The following is a 12,986-nucleotide window of genomic DNA, read 5'->3' as shown; positions in this document are numbered from 1 at the left end:
GAATAGGAGAATCCACAATGAATTAGAAATTAATTTCAATTGATCATATACAAGGTTTGCCAATAGTGAAGAACTTAAAGGAGGAGGGGGAAAATCGTATTAAAATGAATTCATTGTACATAACAAAAAGAATAAAACAGTTAGACATATTTATAACACTGAAGATAGGTTTCAGATGCTTTCATTTGCTCTGAGAAATGTCTCCTTATATAATGAAACATAGTGATGTCACAATGAATCTGACAAAAAAAAAAAAAGTTTTTTCTTTCCATGACAGCAAATATTAACTGATTGTGCACATTGATGCATACAAAAATCACAATTTAGAAAACATTCCCTGCATGAAATATGCTTCAGCATGCAACATTCTAGTTAGAAAAGAAAAAAAATGAGGTAGGGAAAAAAACCCCAATGTTCTTCTCATATAATATGATGATTTTCCAGTGTTTGTACTTAATATTCTTATTTTATTTTCAGTTATTGCTCTTATACATTATTGGCTTGTATATAAAAGATAGATATTACCAATTCCTTCCATCAAGTATCCACTCCTTTATCCATTCTATACTTCTTTTCCTATCCCTAATTTATTGCTGTGTTTAAATTTTACATAAATTTTTATCCTTCCAAACTACATTATTTTATAGAATATAAATCTTCCGTAAGAAAAGAAAGAACTTCTCTTTTGCTGAAGATATCTAAAATTTGCACAGCACAAGAGAAAAAAAATGTGTATTTATTTGCCTTATCAATTTTGAACACACATTAGTTAAGCATTCACACATTATTTATCTTCTTTTCTTTCTCTACAGCATGGAACCAAAGGACAGTATTTCAGAAAGGCAGTGCTCAAGTTCAAAGAAATAATGTTTAAGGTCATTATTGCAGCACTGAAGCATTTGCTTTCTCTTTGTGCATCAAACTGACAGTTTTGATGACAGATAAGAGCTGTTGTTTCTTCCAAATTCTTTCTCAAAATAATGTTTGGGTTTTTTTTTTTTTTTTTTCCTTTTAAGCAATTGTCTTTCATGTTTACTTAATTTAATTGTGCAAACTGTAGAATTGGATAGGAAAGCAGATGTGACCTAAAGTGGTAATTATTCACAAAAATTTTCAAAGACATAGTGAGGAGAAACCATTTGATAAACATCATGTAGCTGTCATTTGACAAACAAATGTCATTATAACAGATGCCTCTGTATATTCCTGGTTAGTTTGCTTCTGTTAAAGACAAAGAATATAAGATAAACAGAATATTAAGGGTCTTTTTTCTATAATTTATGCCATTGAAACTTAAAATTATTGCAATGATCTTCAACAAACTAGTCTATTTCAGAAAGCCAGAAATTCTGTCTCTGATCTGAAATAATGCAGAAGTCCTAATATTGACTTGGAAGAAAACAAAATAAGCCAGCAAAAGAAGTGGAAAAAATATTAGAAACTAGTTTTTAAACATTAAGGACAATTTCTCACATACAGACATGAAAATGAGAAATACGGTTCATAGGAAAGAATTAGAACTCAAAATCTTTCTGAAAATAAACATTACATATAAAAATTCCAAATTCCAAAGCTGCAGCATACAGAAACAGCAGGGGGTTTTACGCTTAATAGTGCAATTCAAAAATCTAAATGCTTTAATTCAGCCTGCATTGATCTGATTCCAAGGTCACTGAGAGGTCTGAAAGTGTTGAGGATGGCTGCACTTATGAGAGCAGATTAGACAGACAAGGCTAAGCCTTTCCAGAAGCAAAGATCTGGCATCAGAGTAGTTCTTGCAAAAAAATATCCAACCACACAAACCAAAACCAGGGACATGCACATATACACATATTCAAGCACACGTGCACCCAGTGTCAGTTACGACTGTGACATACGAAATGGATTTTGGGGAATAATTCCTGTGATTCTCATGTCTATTTTTTATGAGTCATTTAAGCATCTTTCTCCTCATTTGTGATTTTTAGTAATGATATCTGGTTGGAACCAGGGGCACCTATTTCACACTTTTTCTGTCATGGGCAATCTGGAAGACACTCACACAAGTGAATCTCCACTGGCACAAGGAATGGCCACTAGACTATTTGCTGCCCTTAACATTTTGCTCTCCTAGCTGACTACCTGGTCTGCCAGGTAGGACCTGTTCTACACATAACTGATGCTTCATCTATTTCTTCTTATGCTGACTGATCAGCTAAGATAGCTAAGATAACTGGCTATCCAGCTCCAATGGTGGATCCCTTCCCAAATGTTTTGAGTAGCACAATATCTCTTGGTTTCTAATAACTAAGTTTCGTTTGATTGCCTAGCTTGCTACTGGATTTCATTTTTGGGTAGTGAACTCACTGTTTAGCCTTTTGACTTGATTTCTGACACTGTGCTGAACCTACATTAACCTTTCTACCATTTTTCTCCCCCGTATGTTCTTTAATTCACTATCTTCTTAGTGTCTCCTTCCTTTCCTTATACCCTCTGGCAGGCAACCACATTCTTGTCACTTTGACTGCCCTGCAATAGATGGTGTGTACTCTCACAGCTCTCAAGCCACTGATAACTACCATATTTCTTTTTTTCATGTGGCAGGAAGCCAGACTTAAACATAAACCAAATAAATAGCATGAAGTATTAGAAAAACTGCAAGCTCTAACTAACATTTTTTTCTTTCTTGCTTTCAGCTCCACCCTGATCTATAGAGAAAGATTGTTACACTACTACTTAAGAAAAATGATGCAGTCATTAAACCCTCAATGTTCACTTTAAAGTGATAACTTCTCCAAGTCCAGTGGCAATAATTTTGCAAAGGAATATAATTTTTCATTAATATTGATATTTTGTCCCTGTGGCCAGAGGACACACTCTCCTGAAAGACCTTTATTCCCTTTTATCCTTTTAATCATGGTCATCTGTAATCTTATTCTAGCCTAGAAAACAATACTGAGGATTTTTTTCTTCCATTTTTAGATGTTAAATTTTAAAGTGAGAGCTAAAACACTCATGACTGGAGAAAAATAGTATTGCATATAACATTACCATATGGCTCATGTTGTTTCTTCCCACCTAATGATCCACATTTGATTTTTCAGATTTTTAAACTTTATGCTAAAGATATTAAATTCTTATGTAAATTAGATTTGAGATTTCTTGAGCAATATTCGGTGAAAGTAAAATATAGCCTCAGAAATGAAGTGTTTTAGGACCTTTGTTACTTGCTCTGTAAGCCACTTGCCATCCTGGAATATCAGAACCTTTCATCCAAACCAGAATGAATCATTTCACTGTAGAAAAGTTATTTTTGATATAAACACAAGGGGGCACATCATGGTTTAACTGCAAGAAATTTGCTTCCTTAATTTCAAGTACCCAAAGTAATTGCTGTTCCAGAATATTTCTAAGACCTTTTTATATTATATACATACCATTATAGTAACTAGAGCAAGAAGAGGGAGAGGGGCAAAGATACTACTGATGGTTCTTGGTACAGGAATATGGCTACAAAGATAGTGTAGAGGAGATAAGAATTTTTCTTTTTTTTTTTTTTTTGGCAGTCATAGAGTCATGAAAATCCTTAAGGTATGGACTGACTAAATGAAGCTAAGCTGGAATTTTGGGATGAATATATTTTAGCTTCTTCTTCATACTAAGATCCCCAAGATGAAATGCCATAACTAAGCAATGTATACAATCATTATTAAAATTTAAATTAAAACATGAAAATTCAAAATAAGGGAAGAAGGGATTGAAAGTTTTGAATAACTTCACTTGTAGAAACTTCAACAAATACTTCAGAAAGCCCCTTCTGTCACTTACGATATTTTCCTAACTGCTGTGTGCTCTCCTCATCAATTTCTCTTTGTGCTGCAAAACTTCCAACTCCTTGCATTAGATCTTCCTGTCTCAAAATCTGCTGTCTGAAGGACTGAGTTTACTCAGTTTCTTCCAGGAAAGAATAAAAGGATAAAGCTCCTCCTTTTTAGGGAGTTTCACCAAAACAAGTTTCTCCCATTTTAAAGGAATGTAGAGTAAATGTTCCATCATCCTGATTGGTCCTTCCAACTCAGCATACTCTATGAAATACAGAGCTACTGTCCACCAGAGATTATAAAAGTACAATTCTGTACCTTAAAGCACTTGAAAAGGTGTTTCAAAATCTGGTATGCCATGACCTGTGCATTATAGAACTGCTGTTTATTTCCTTGTGCTTACCTCATTTACCACTTGAGTAAGTTAAATTCATACAGAAAAATCTGCATGTATTTTTCCTAATCATCCATATTTTAGAATCAGATTATTTTTTTCTCCTTACAGTAAATAATCTCAATAAGTGTTGATGGGTTGTTTATTTTTAAAGCACTATATATGCATATATATATATATGTAATTATGTATAAACATATAAAAATAAATATACACAAATATATTCCAGTCATCTGCCTTTGCATCCCCTAGCACCAGTACCTTTTTGAACTCCCAACCCTGTGCTGAACACTGGATGAACATCCTGCAGTTCATCTCAGGGCTACTGTGCAGTGTCAGAACACTTGGCTGCAAATCAAACATTTTCTTTTTTTTCTTTAAGTTGTCAAAGAAAGTTTTAAAAGGCTGAAGGTGACATTTTGGCCTTGAAGCTTACTTCACATTGTTGAGATACAGAATTTTCTTCCTTACACACTGAAGAAAATTTCTGAACGGCAAGAACAAAAATAAAATTTCCATGTATACTGATCTCTATACAGGAACAGACTGGCTTGATTCACAGTGGGCACCAATATTGCCTACAGCCAATTGTATGTCTTGATTTCATTGAGAGTGACTCCAGGTGCCGTGCTCATTAGATGATTTAGAAGTTTTTTCCACTGATTTGGAACTTCCTTAGTGTTTTTCATGTGAAACAACAGCAGGTAAAGCCCCTTATTCCAGTGAAATATTGCCAGGTATATAAATTTCGCTGCAGTTGTGTTCTCCCCTCCTCTCTCTTCCCCTCCCCTCCTCTCTCATCCTATTTGGTTTGCACTCAAAAAGTACTTGTTACCCCAAGACAGGAAATTTTAAATTTAAGTGCGAACTGAAGGAAAGGAAACACTGAAAGAGAAATCAAGAAGGAGATCTATAGACCCTTACAACACTTTTTGCACTGACATAAGGTCCCAAGGGGCCCAGGTTTTTTTCAGCAGAACTGAAAAGAATTAATTATTTTGTTCAGTCAGGTACTGCAACTAACTCTAACAAAAACAATAGATTCTAAAGAGCTGATGTAAATGCAAATAGACAAATTCCCTTGATCTACTTCCTCTTTACGTACTGTCTTGACAGAACTGCTGAGCTTTCACTTCTAGGACTAAGTTGAAGTTTACTTTTCCTATCCAGTGTTTTGTATGGTTTACACAGCGCCTTGAAGAAATCAGGGCTGGGGGTTTTCTTCCCCTTTGAATTACTCCATTTTACACAGCATGTTTCTTTGTGTCAATATTTTCACTGTTGTGGTGTGACAAAATGCTGGTCCAGAAAGATTTAATACATGCATTTATATAAATACATTTCTACTTTTTTAATTTATAAAGCATTGATGAAAATTTTTTTCAAATAATTAACAAGAACTATGCTGTGGTATGAAAACAAATCTTAAAGACCCAATCAACTCTGAATACCTGTTTAGTAGGTACCTGCAAATTGGTTTTCAGCCTGAATTCCAATAGGAATTAGGATGAATAGGAAGGAAATTTATTTTCCTACAAGGTTACATTGCTTCATTTGGAATGTCTTCTTGATTTGTGGTATTAGAAGACAGCACCCAACAAAACAAGTTAGTGTTCCTGCTTTTAACTTCATCATTTTTTTTCCTGATAGACTTAAGATATTCTTGTGAACTACAAAAATACAGAAGAATGCAGATTAGGTTCTAGTTCTGCTGTCTCTGGACAGCATGAAATACATGTCATGACAACACTAATGACAGTAATAGCAGCAGTCCCTACATCAACAGTCCCTGTTCAAAACTCTTTAAAGCTCTACCTTTACTCATAACAAAAAAATTGTTCTGACTCCTTGTTCAAATGTTGAACAAGACATCAGCTGCAGATGACTAGCTGTGTATTTTTTGGCTTTAGCAGTGTCAGGCTCCTTCAAATACATCTTAAGTCTGTGTACTGTAAATCTGACTGCCTTAATTTACCTTAAATCTGGAACAGCACAACTCCACGTTAAGTAAATGAAGACATGAATTGAACTCTCCTTTCAGAAGCAATTTTTTTTTTCTCCTCTCCAGCATCTTATGAACAGCAGGGTGATTAAAGTTATGAGTAGACAGGTTGTAATGTATTTTTTCACAATAAATATCCCACAGCATGAAAGCACAAAACAATAAGCTTTCCTCTTTACTTTTCCCAAAAAAAGCTTTCTTGCCTTCCATTTAGCCCACTTATTTGCATCTTTATACTGAAGTGAGCAGATTGCTCATTGCAATATCTGTCTACATTCTCTGTCATCATTTATATTCAGTGTCTTTCTTCCCACTTGCTACCCAGAAATTTACATTCCAATTTACTTGTTCTCATATCCCAAGCTTAGTCTGGAAATGTCAAACTTTGCTAGCCCAGGGTAGTCTGGTCTGCAGTTCAGTATCCTAATACTCCCAAAAAGTCTTGGCACTACTCTTCCCTGCTGATTTCCTTGGCCCTATTTCTGCTAGTCTAACTTTGGACATGTATCAGGATATTACCATTACCTCAGCCTAAGGAGCACATGGATGTTGCATCCCAGTATCAGTATTATAAATAAATGGATCCACATTTATTTAGGACCAAAGTCAGTTTTGACTCCTAGTATATGTGTGTAGTTATCTGTCCACATGCATATTTTAAGCCTTTTAAAAATATGTATAATTTTTATTTTTTGATACATAGAAAACAATTGTTTTCTGAAACATATATATATATATATATATATATATATAATATATATATTATATTTTTCCTATATAAATGTGTTTGAATATATATTCAGCAGTGAAAAAGATAAGAGTACTTCTGCTGCATAGAATTTATAATGAAATGCTACATAAAATCACATAGTAAAACACTGGAAATAAAATAATTGAAGCTTTTAAAAAGTTTTCAGCAAAATATATTTTCATTAAAAAATGCTGTTTTGTTGAATAGTTTTTCAAAAGTTATTGGTTTTGATTTCTGTGGATTTTTTTTTTTTTTTTTGTACCTGAATGAAACCAATAAAATTGGTCCATGCTTTCTTTGCATTATTTTTGTTTCAGTTTTTTCCCCCTTGTAATTGAGAGCAAATGACTGAAATCTGGATTCAAATTTCAGAGCTTGGCTCCATCTTAGTTGAAGACAAGCCTTATATTAGATGCCCCAGAGATAATAATTTTTCTCCAGGTTAGAGGCTTGGATATCTCCTTGACTTCAAAGAGACCTCCAAACTCCAGAAAGATTGACCACTGTAAACAAGACACAATTGCTCTTTTCCAACCAGCAGCTCACAGGAAATTGGCAGTGTTGTGCTTTCTTATCAATATAATGGAAGTGTTTGCTCCATGCACCAGACTGTGATAAGGATAAATTAAATATTGCAGAGCTGAATACAATAGAGGATTCTAAATTTAGTTATTCTTTTTAGAATTGTTGTTAGACGGCTGTGCTTGAGAAACAATACTGGATTGTAAGCATTCCCTCAGGACAGTGCTGGCAAACTACTATCAGACCTGGAAACACAACACCCACTATTCCAAACACCTCTGAAAGTGTGACTCAGACACAGTCCCTGCTGATGCTAATGTCACTGTCTTCCCCAATCTTCCAACTGATCCGTGCTGGGAAATATGAATGAAAATTTATCACAACTTCATAATAAACTGTGCAGGCTCAGAAATACTAATTTCCTGGCACAGTGTTCACTAAAGGAATGTCACAGACAACAGTGTGTATAGCTCCCAGTGCCAAACACTCTGCTTTAAAAGATTGACCTAGAAAGGAGGTCGATAAATGAGCAGCAATCTGTAGAGCAATGGTCGAGTTGAAAATAGGAATAATTATTTCATAAAATGAGTAGATGGATACTCAGTTCTCAGATTCACAACCTTTCTAGGGTTGAGTCTATATGTCCAAAGTATAAAGTAATTTCCTTTTTTTATTCTTGTTTGATTATAATATTGTAGTATCACTCACCTTCATATCAAGCAGCTCAGTGGAGCTAGAAATGTTCCACAGTAGCGTTCTTAGCAAAAATCCATTTACACAGTTCAAGAAAAAAATCCATCAAAAATTTTAAAACATCCAACTCCCTTTTCTAATCTTTCCCAAGGCAAGCTCCCTCAGCTGCTCCTCATAGGATTTACCCTCTAGACCCTCCACCAGTTTTGCTGCCCTTCTCTAGGCTTGCTACAGCATTGCCTTTTCTGAATTGAGTGGCCAAAACTGAGCACAGGATTTGAGGTGTGGCCTCACTAGTGCTGGCATCAGGGAACTATCACTTCCCAAGTTCTGCTGGCCACATCATTGCTGATCCAAGCCAGGATGCCATTGGCTTTCTGGGCCACTTGGGCACTGCTCGTGCTCAGCCGCTGCCAACCAGCACTCCCAGGTATTTTTCTGCTTGGTCACTTTCCATACCTAGGTACAGACCAGTTAGTCTAGATACATTATTTATTCTAGGTTTTAACCATAATAGTATGATATCTAAAACTTGCCAAAATAGAGTAAACTCTAAGATTTCTTAAAAAATACCCAAACTTATTTTTTAAGAACTAGAGGTTAGAAAGATGTCTTCTTTCTTCTATCCTCATAAAGTTGTTTTTGTTCCCTTTATGCAGGCAAGAATTAAGAAGTAAGTAAATAAAACTGATGATCATTGAAATTATTCTTTTCCTTACTAGAATTAAAATTCTAATTAATCCATTTTAGATCTGATTTACAATGGCAACACAGATTTCAAATTTGGCATAATGTTAATATTGACTGGCTTACTCAGAAGAGGCGAAGAAGTCCTGTTGTTCTAGTACCACACACTAGAAATGTATTTAACCTCAGCTGCTGCTCTTCCAGCAATAAATTACAGATAAAAATATATTATTAACTCTGTTAAAGAGTGGTCACTTACCTTTTTAGTTATAAAGAAAGTCATAGGGTTTTTCTCAGGTTTTCAATTCTAATTTTCCATATGTCCTTTTAGTAGAGTTTGGTTTAGAACCGATAATTGAATTTGTCTTAAGTTATTAATCACTGACATTGCATCAGTGATGGGAAAATTAGCATTCTTTCTCAACACTATATTCATCCCATTGTTAACAGTTTTCTGATCTAAATGCTGCTCACTCCAACCATGTGACAATATATTAAAATGCTGGAAGCTCAATTTGCACTGTTGCTAACATTGGGATAGACAAACTATGACTGAAAAATAGTTATTAAATCAGAAAAATAGATAAACACATAGCTTTAAAATTAGTAACATCTCACCATAAATCTAATCCTATTGTAAAAATTCATTCACATCCTCTCCAATTCTCAATAGTGTTGCATTTCTTTGAACATTTCCTGATATAAGGGTTTCTTTCTTCACAGATGCAACTGTAGTCCATTTATTGTTTAAGAAGCAGCCACGCAGGAGGCAAGTACTTCAATTGCTGCTGTATGGACAGCATAAGCCTTTATTCAACAAGCAGTCAAGTAACTGCAGGTAAGAAGTGGCAACACTGTGTACAGTAAGTTGAAAGATAAATACCGTATATGTTTATACTGTTCCTTCATCAGATTATTTACTCCTCACACCACATCCTACAGATAAAGGACTAGCAGTCTTTGTCCCCACTTATTTGCTCACATGAAACATCCTTCAGGGTACAGAAATAAGGTTTGGATGATAAAGAATTATTTCCCTGTTCTTTAACAATGCACATCTTGCCCAGCCCTTCTGAGAAAGACTCTCATTTCCTTCTAAAGTCAAAACATTAAGATTTTGTTTCTGCTTTTTTCCTTTCCAGAATAAATAGTTTTAATGCAGCAGTTAATCAAACAGTTGCAATAATGTTCATTTTACAGCACAGCTTGTAGGAAAATATAAATTACTGAAGAAAGAACACTTGACCTCTGTACTTTCACACATCCTGGTTCCAAATAGAAAGAATATACATGCATACATACCTGCATGCATAGATGGAAAAGCAAATGATACCACAGATGTTTTGATCAGTGTCTGATGTCACGGGGGAATTTAAGACGACTGTCAAGATGCTATAAATGCTGGAGAAACAAAAAGTGAAAATTAATTCAGCCTGATTGGCTCAGTAGCCTAATGCACATTTCGTGCCTCAGTCTTTTTATGCCACCTCAGTTTATACTAGTGCAGTGACCACAACATGATCTTTACCACTGCTGAATGTCTGTCTGTGCTGTTATCCCTTCACAAGAGATTTGAACTTCCTTTTTTTTTTTCTCACTAAAAGGAGTATCCTTAAGTAAAGTAACATTCTTTGCACTTAATTGATTGCCATCTGAACATTTTCCTTCATCCTTCAAATGTCATCTCTCTTTATCTGTAATGGAAAATCAGAACTTTTCTATTAGCAAGTAAATACTGGAATTAATTTTATTTTCAGGCTTCTGATTCTTCTGTTTTAAAACAAACAAACAAAAAAGAATTATCATACCAGGCATGTTGGAGCATTTTTAATGACTGTACTTAATGAAATATGCCCTCTTATCAACACATGCATATTAGTTCCTAATTGAAAATTTATACATGGTAATCTTTACATTATGATAGCTATCATTCAAATAGATATGCAGGTATTTGGGTTCTTCTATAAGAATTTTTTTATTTGTGTAATAATAAAATCTAAATGATAGATTTGAACATAGGAGGGCCTGATGGTCTAATGAATCCATTTATCCATATCACAGTACATTTGTATCAGTTATTATACGTTATATAAAGGTCATATAAGGTCCAAAACAGACAAACTTATCAGGAAATTATTATGCTATATTTCCATCAGAACAAAAATAATTTGACCTGAATTATATTTTATTTAAATATTTAGTTTAGCAGAAATGAACTATTTTGTACTGGATATGCAGTTTAGGATAGCTACTTAAACATCTGGCCATGAATAACACAGAGTGGTACTTTAAAACATGCTTCTTAATATTCATAAAATTTTACTTCTACCATCCAGAGCCAATCTGTCATTATTATACTTGCTATTAACAGACTATTTCAGCTTGTTTATTTTGGTGGATAATGACTTTTAAGGATATGTATTCATCCTGCTGTATGAGAATCATTCTTGTAATTCTTAATAACATTCTTGGGAGTTACTCATACAAATCCTTACTGAATTAAGAATAAAGGCCAGCAAAAATGAAAAGAACATTGAAGACAATGAGAACAATTTTTATAGATTATTAAAAGTCAGATTTTGGTGCTCAGTGACCAATTAGCTAATTTAACAGTGTCTCAATATGCACATATAAAATAGTTGTGATTTTCATTGGCATTTCACCTTGTATACAAGACTATAGAATGTTAAAAACACAATTAAAATAGATTTCGAATAATGCACGAAAGATATCACCTAAAGGTCACTAGGAAAGTTTATTTGTTATTTATACTTTAGACATTTCCTATTTTCTCTTTTCTGGAAAAATATTCCCTCATAATTCTGCATTTTTCTCTCCAAAATATGAAGAGAAATCAAGTGACCTTTTAGCTGCTGCAAATGTCATTATGACCTGTGATGTGAACAAGAAGGAATTCAAAGTTTATTGATTAAATCCTATGAATGTCTAGCAGAAGTCCAATGCAAATAAGAGAGGAGTGGAATTTCAGAGCTCTTCACAGTGACCTGACTTTTACTCCTGTCAAAAAGACACACACATGACCAGCCCAGAGTAATTAGCAGACACAGCATCTCACTTGTCTTAAAAATGACCTTCAATTTTATTAAACATTTATACTCTTACAGGTATGTTAGCAGGAAATAAGTCTCCATATATAATACCCACAACAGTGCTACATCACAACCCTTCCAGTTTAAGGTGTGTGTTCTTTGCAATTTTGTTTTGGCATCACCAATTGATAAATAAAAATGCTACGTGATTCATTACCTCAAGGAAGAAAAAGGAAAAAAAAATCAGACTGGGATTTATTACCCTGTCTAAGAATCTGTGTACTCAGTGGAAAACAGCTGGACTTTGAAAAAAAATGACTGCTCCTCTGCTGTGTATGCAATCTTGTGTATGATATAAATTTGTGAAATTATGCCAATCACTAGCAAAATAAGCATTTGTTTGGAATTAAAATATATTTGGGTGAGAAAGAGAGGATCTGGAAATTTTCTTTAATATTTTCAGACAGGCATATATCATTTTGAGCCATGAATTGTCTATAAAAAGTAATTTCATTCCATCAAGATCATTACATATATTTTTCACTTAATTGTTGTTAAATGCTAATTGGCCCATGGAGAAAATGTATTATCATTTGTCAAGGACAGAAATTAAATTTATGTATTAACACTATTAAATCCAGAAAGAGAAAGTTATTAATGTTTTGTCATAATTAAAACATAATTTCAGTGCTTTAGAATTCAGTATGCTACCTTTTATATCAGTGATACTATAGACTGTGTAACATCTTGTTTCCCATTTGCTATACAATCTGAGATGAAGATTGACTGTGAAAGGTACAGGATGCCACAGGCTTTATATGGTTATAAATCTAATTAATGTCAAAATGGTTTAAACGTTGGATAATTACTTTGGAATATTAATGAATAACTCACTTGAAATATTAACAGTATACAACTAGATTATCATTTTGGTCCTAACATTGATATAGAGAACTGTAGTGAAAGCACATAGCCACATAACACCAGTTGTCATACTTTCCTTAATCTTAAAATCAATTGCATGGGGGGAAAAAGGAAAGTGCTGTTCATGTGCAGTAGGCGATATCATCTGAAATACAAAAGGGAA

At 34.0% G+C, this 12,986-nt stretch overlaps 1 protein-coding gene across 1 annotated transcript in view; it reads left to right on the top strand.

The window, feature by feature from the left end:
* CCDC102B (coiled-coil domain containing 102B) overlaps window positions 1-9,677 on the top strand; it is a 174,123-nt gene extending 164,446 nt beyond the window's left edge. Inside the window, exon 6 of the mRNA XM_079301105.1 lies at window positions 9,573-9,677. Within this exon, the coding sequence (XP_079157231.1) occupies window positions 9,573-9,584 (12 nt within the window). The 3' untranslated portion in view covers window positions 9,585-9,677. The remainder of the gene's footprint in view (window positions 1-9,572) is intronic.
* Window positions 9,678-12,986: the final 3,309 nt, after the last annotated feature.

This window comes from Erithacus rubecula (genome assembly GCF_903797595.1).
Source record: "Erithacus rubecula genome assembly, chromosome: 3".
In the NCBI taxonomy this organism is placed as follows: Eukaryota; Metazoa; Chordata; class Aves; order Passeriformes; family Muscicapidae; genus Erithacus; species Erithacus rubecula.
Note: the sequence above shows the minus strand (reverse complement) of the source record. Positions and strands in the feature narration are given on the sequence as shown.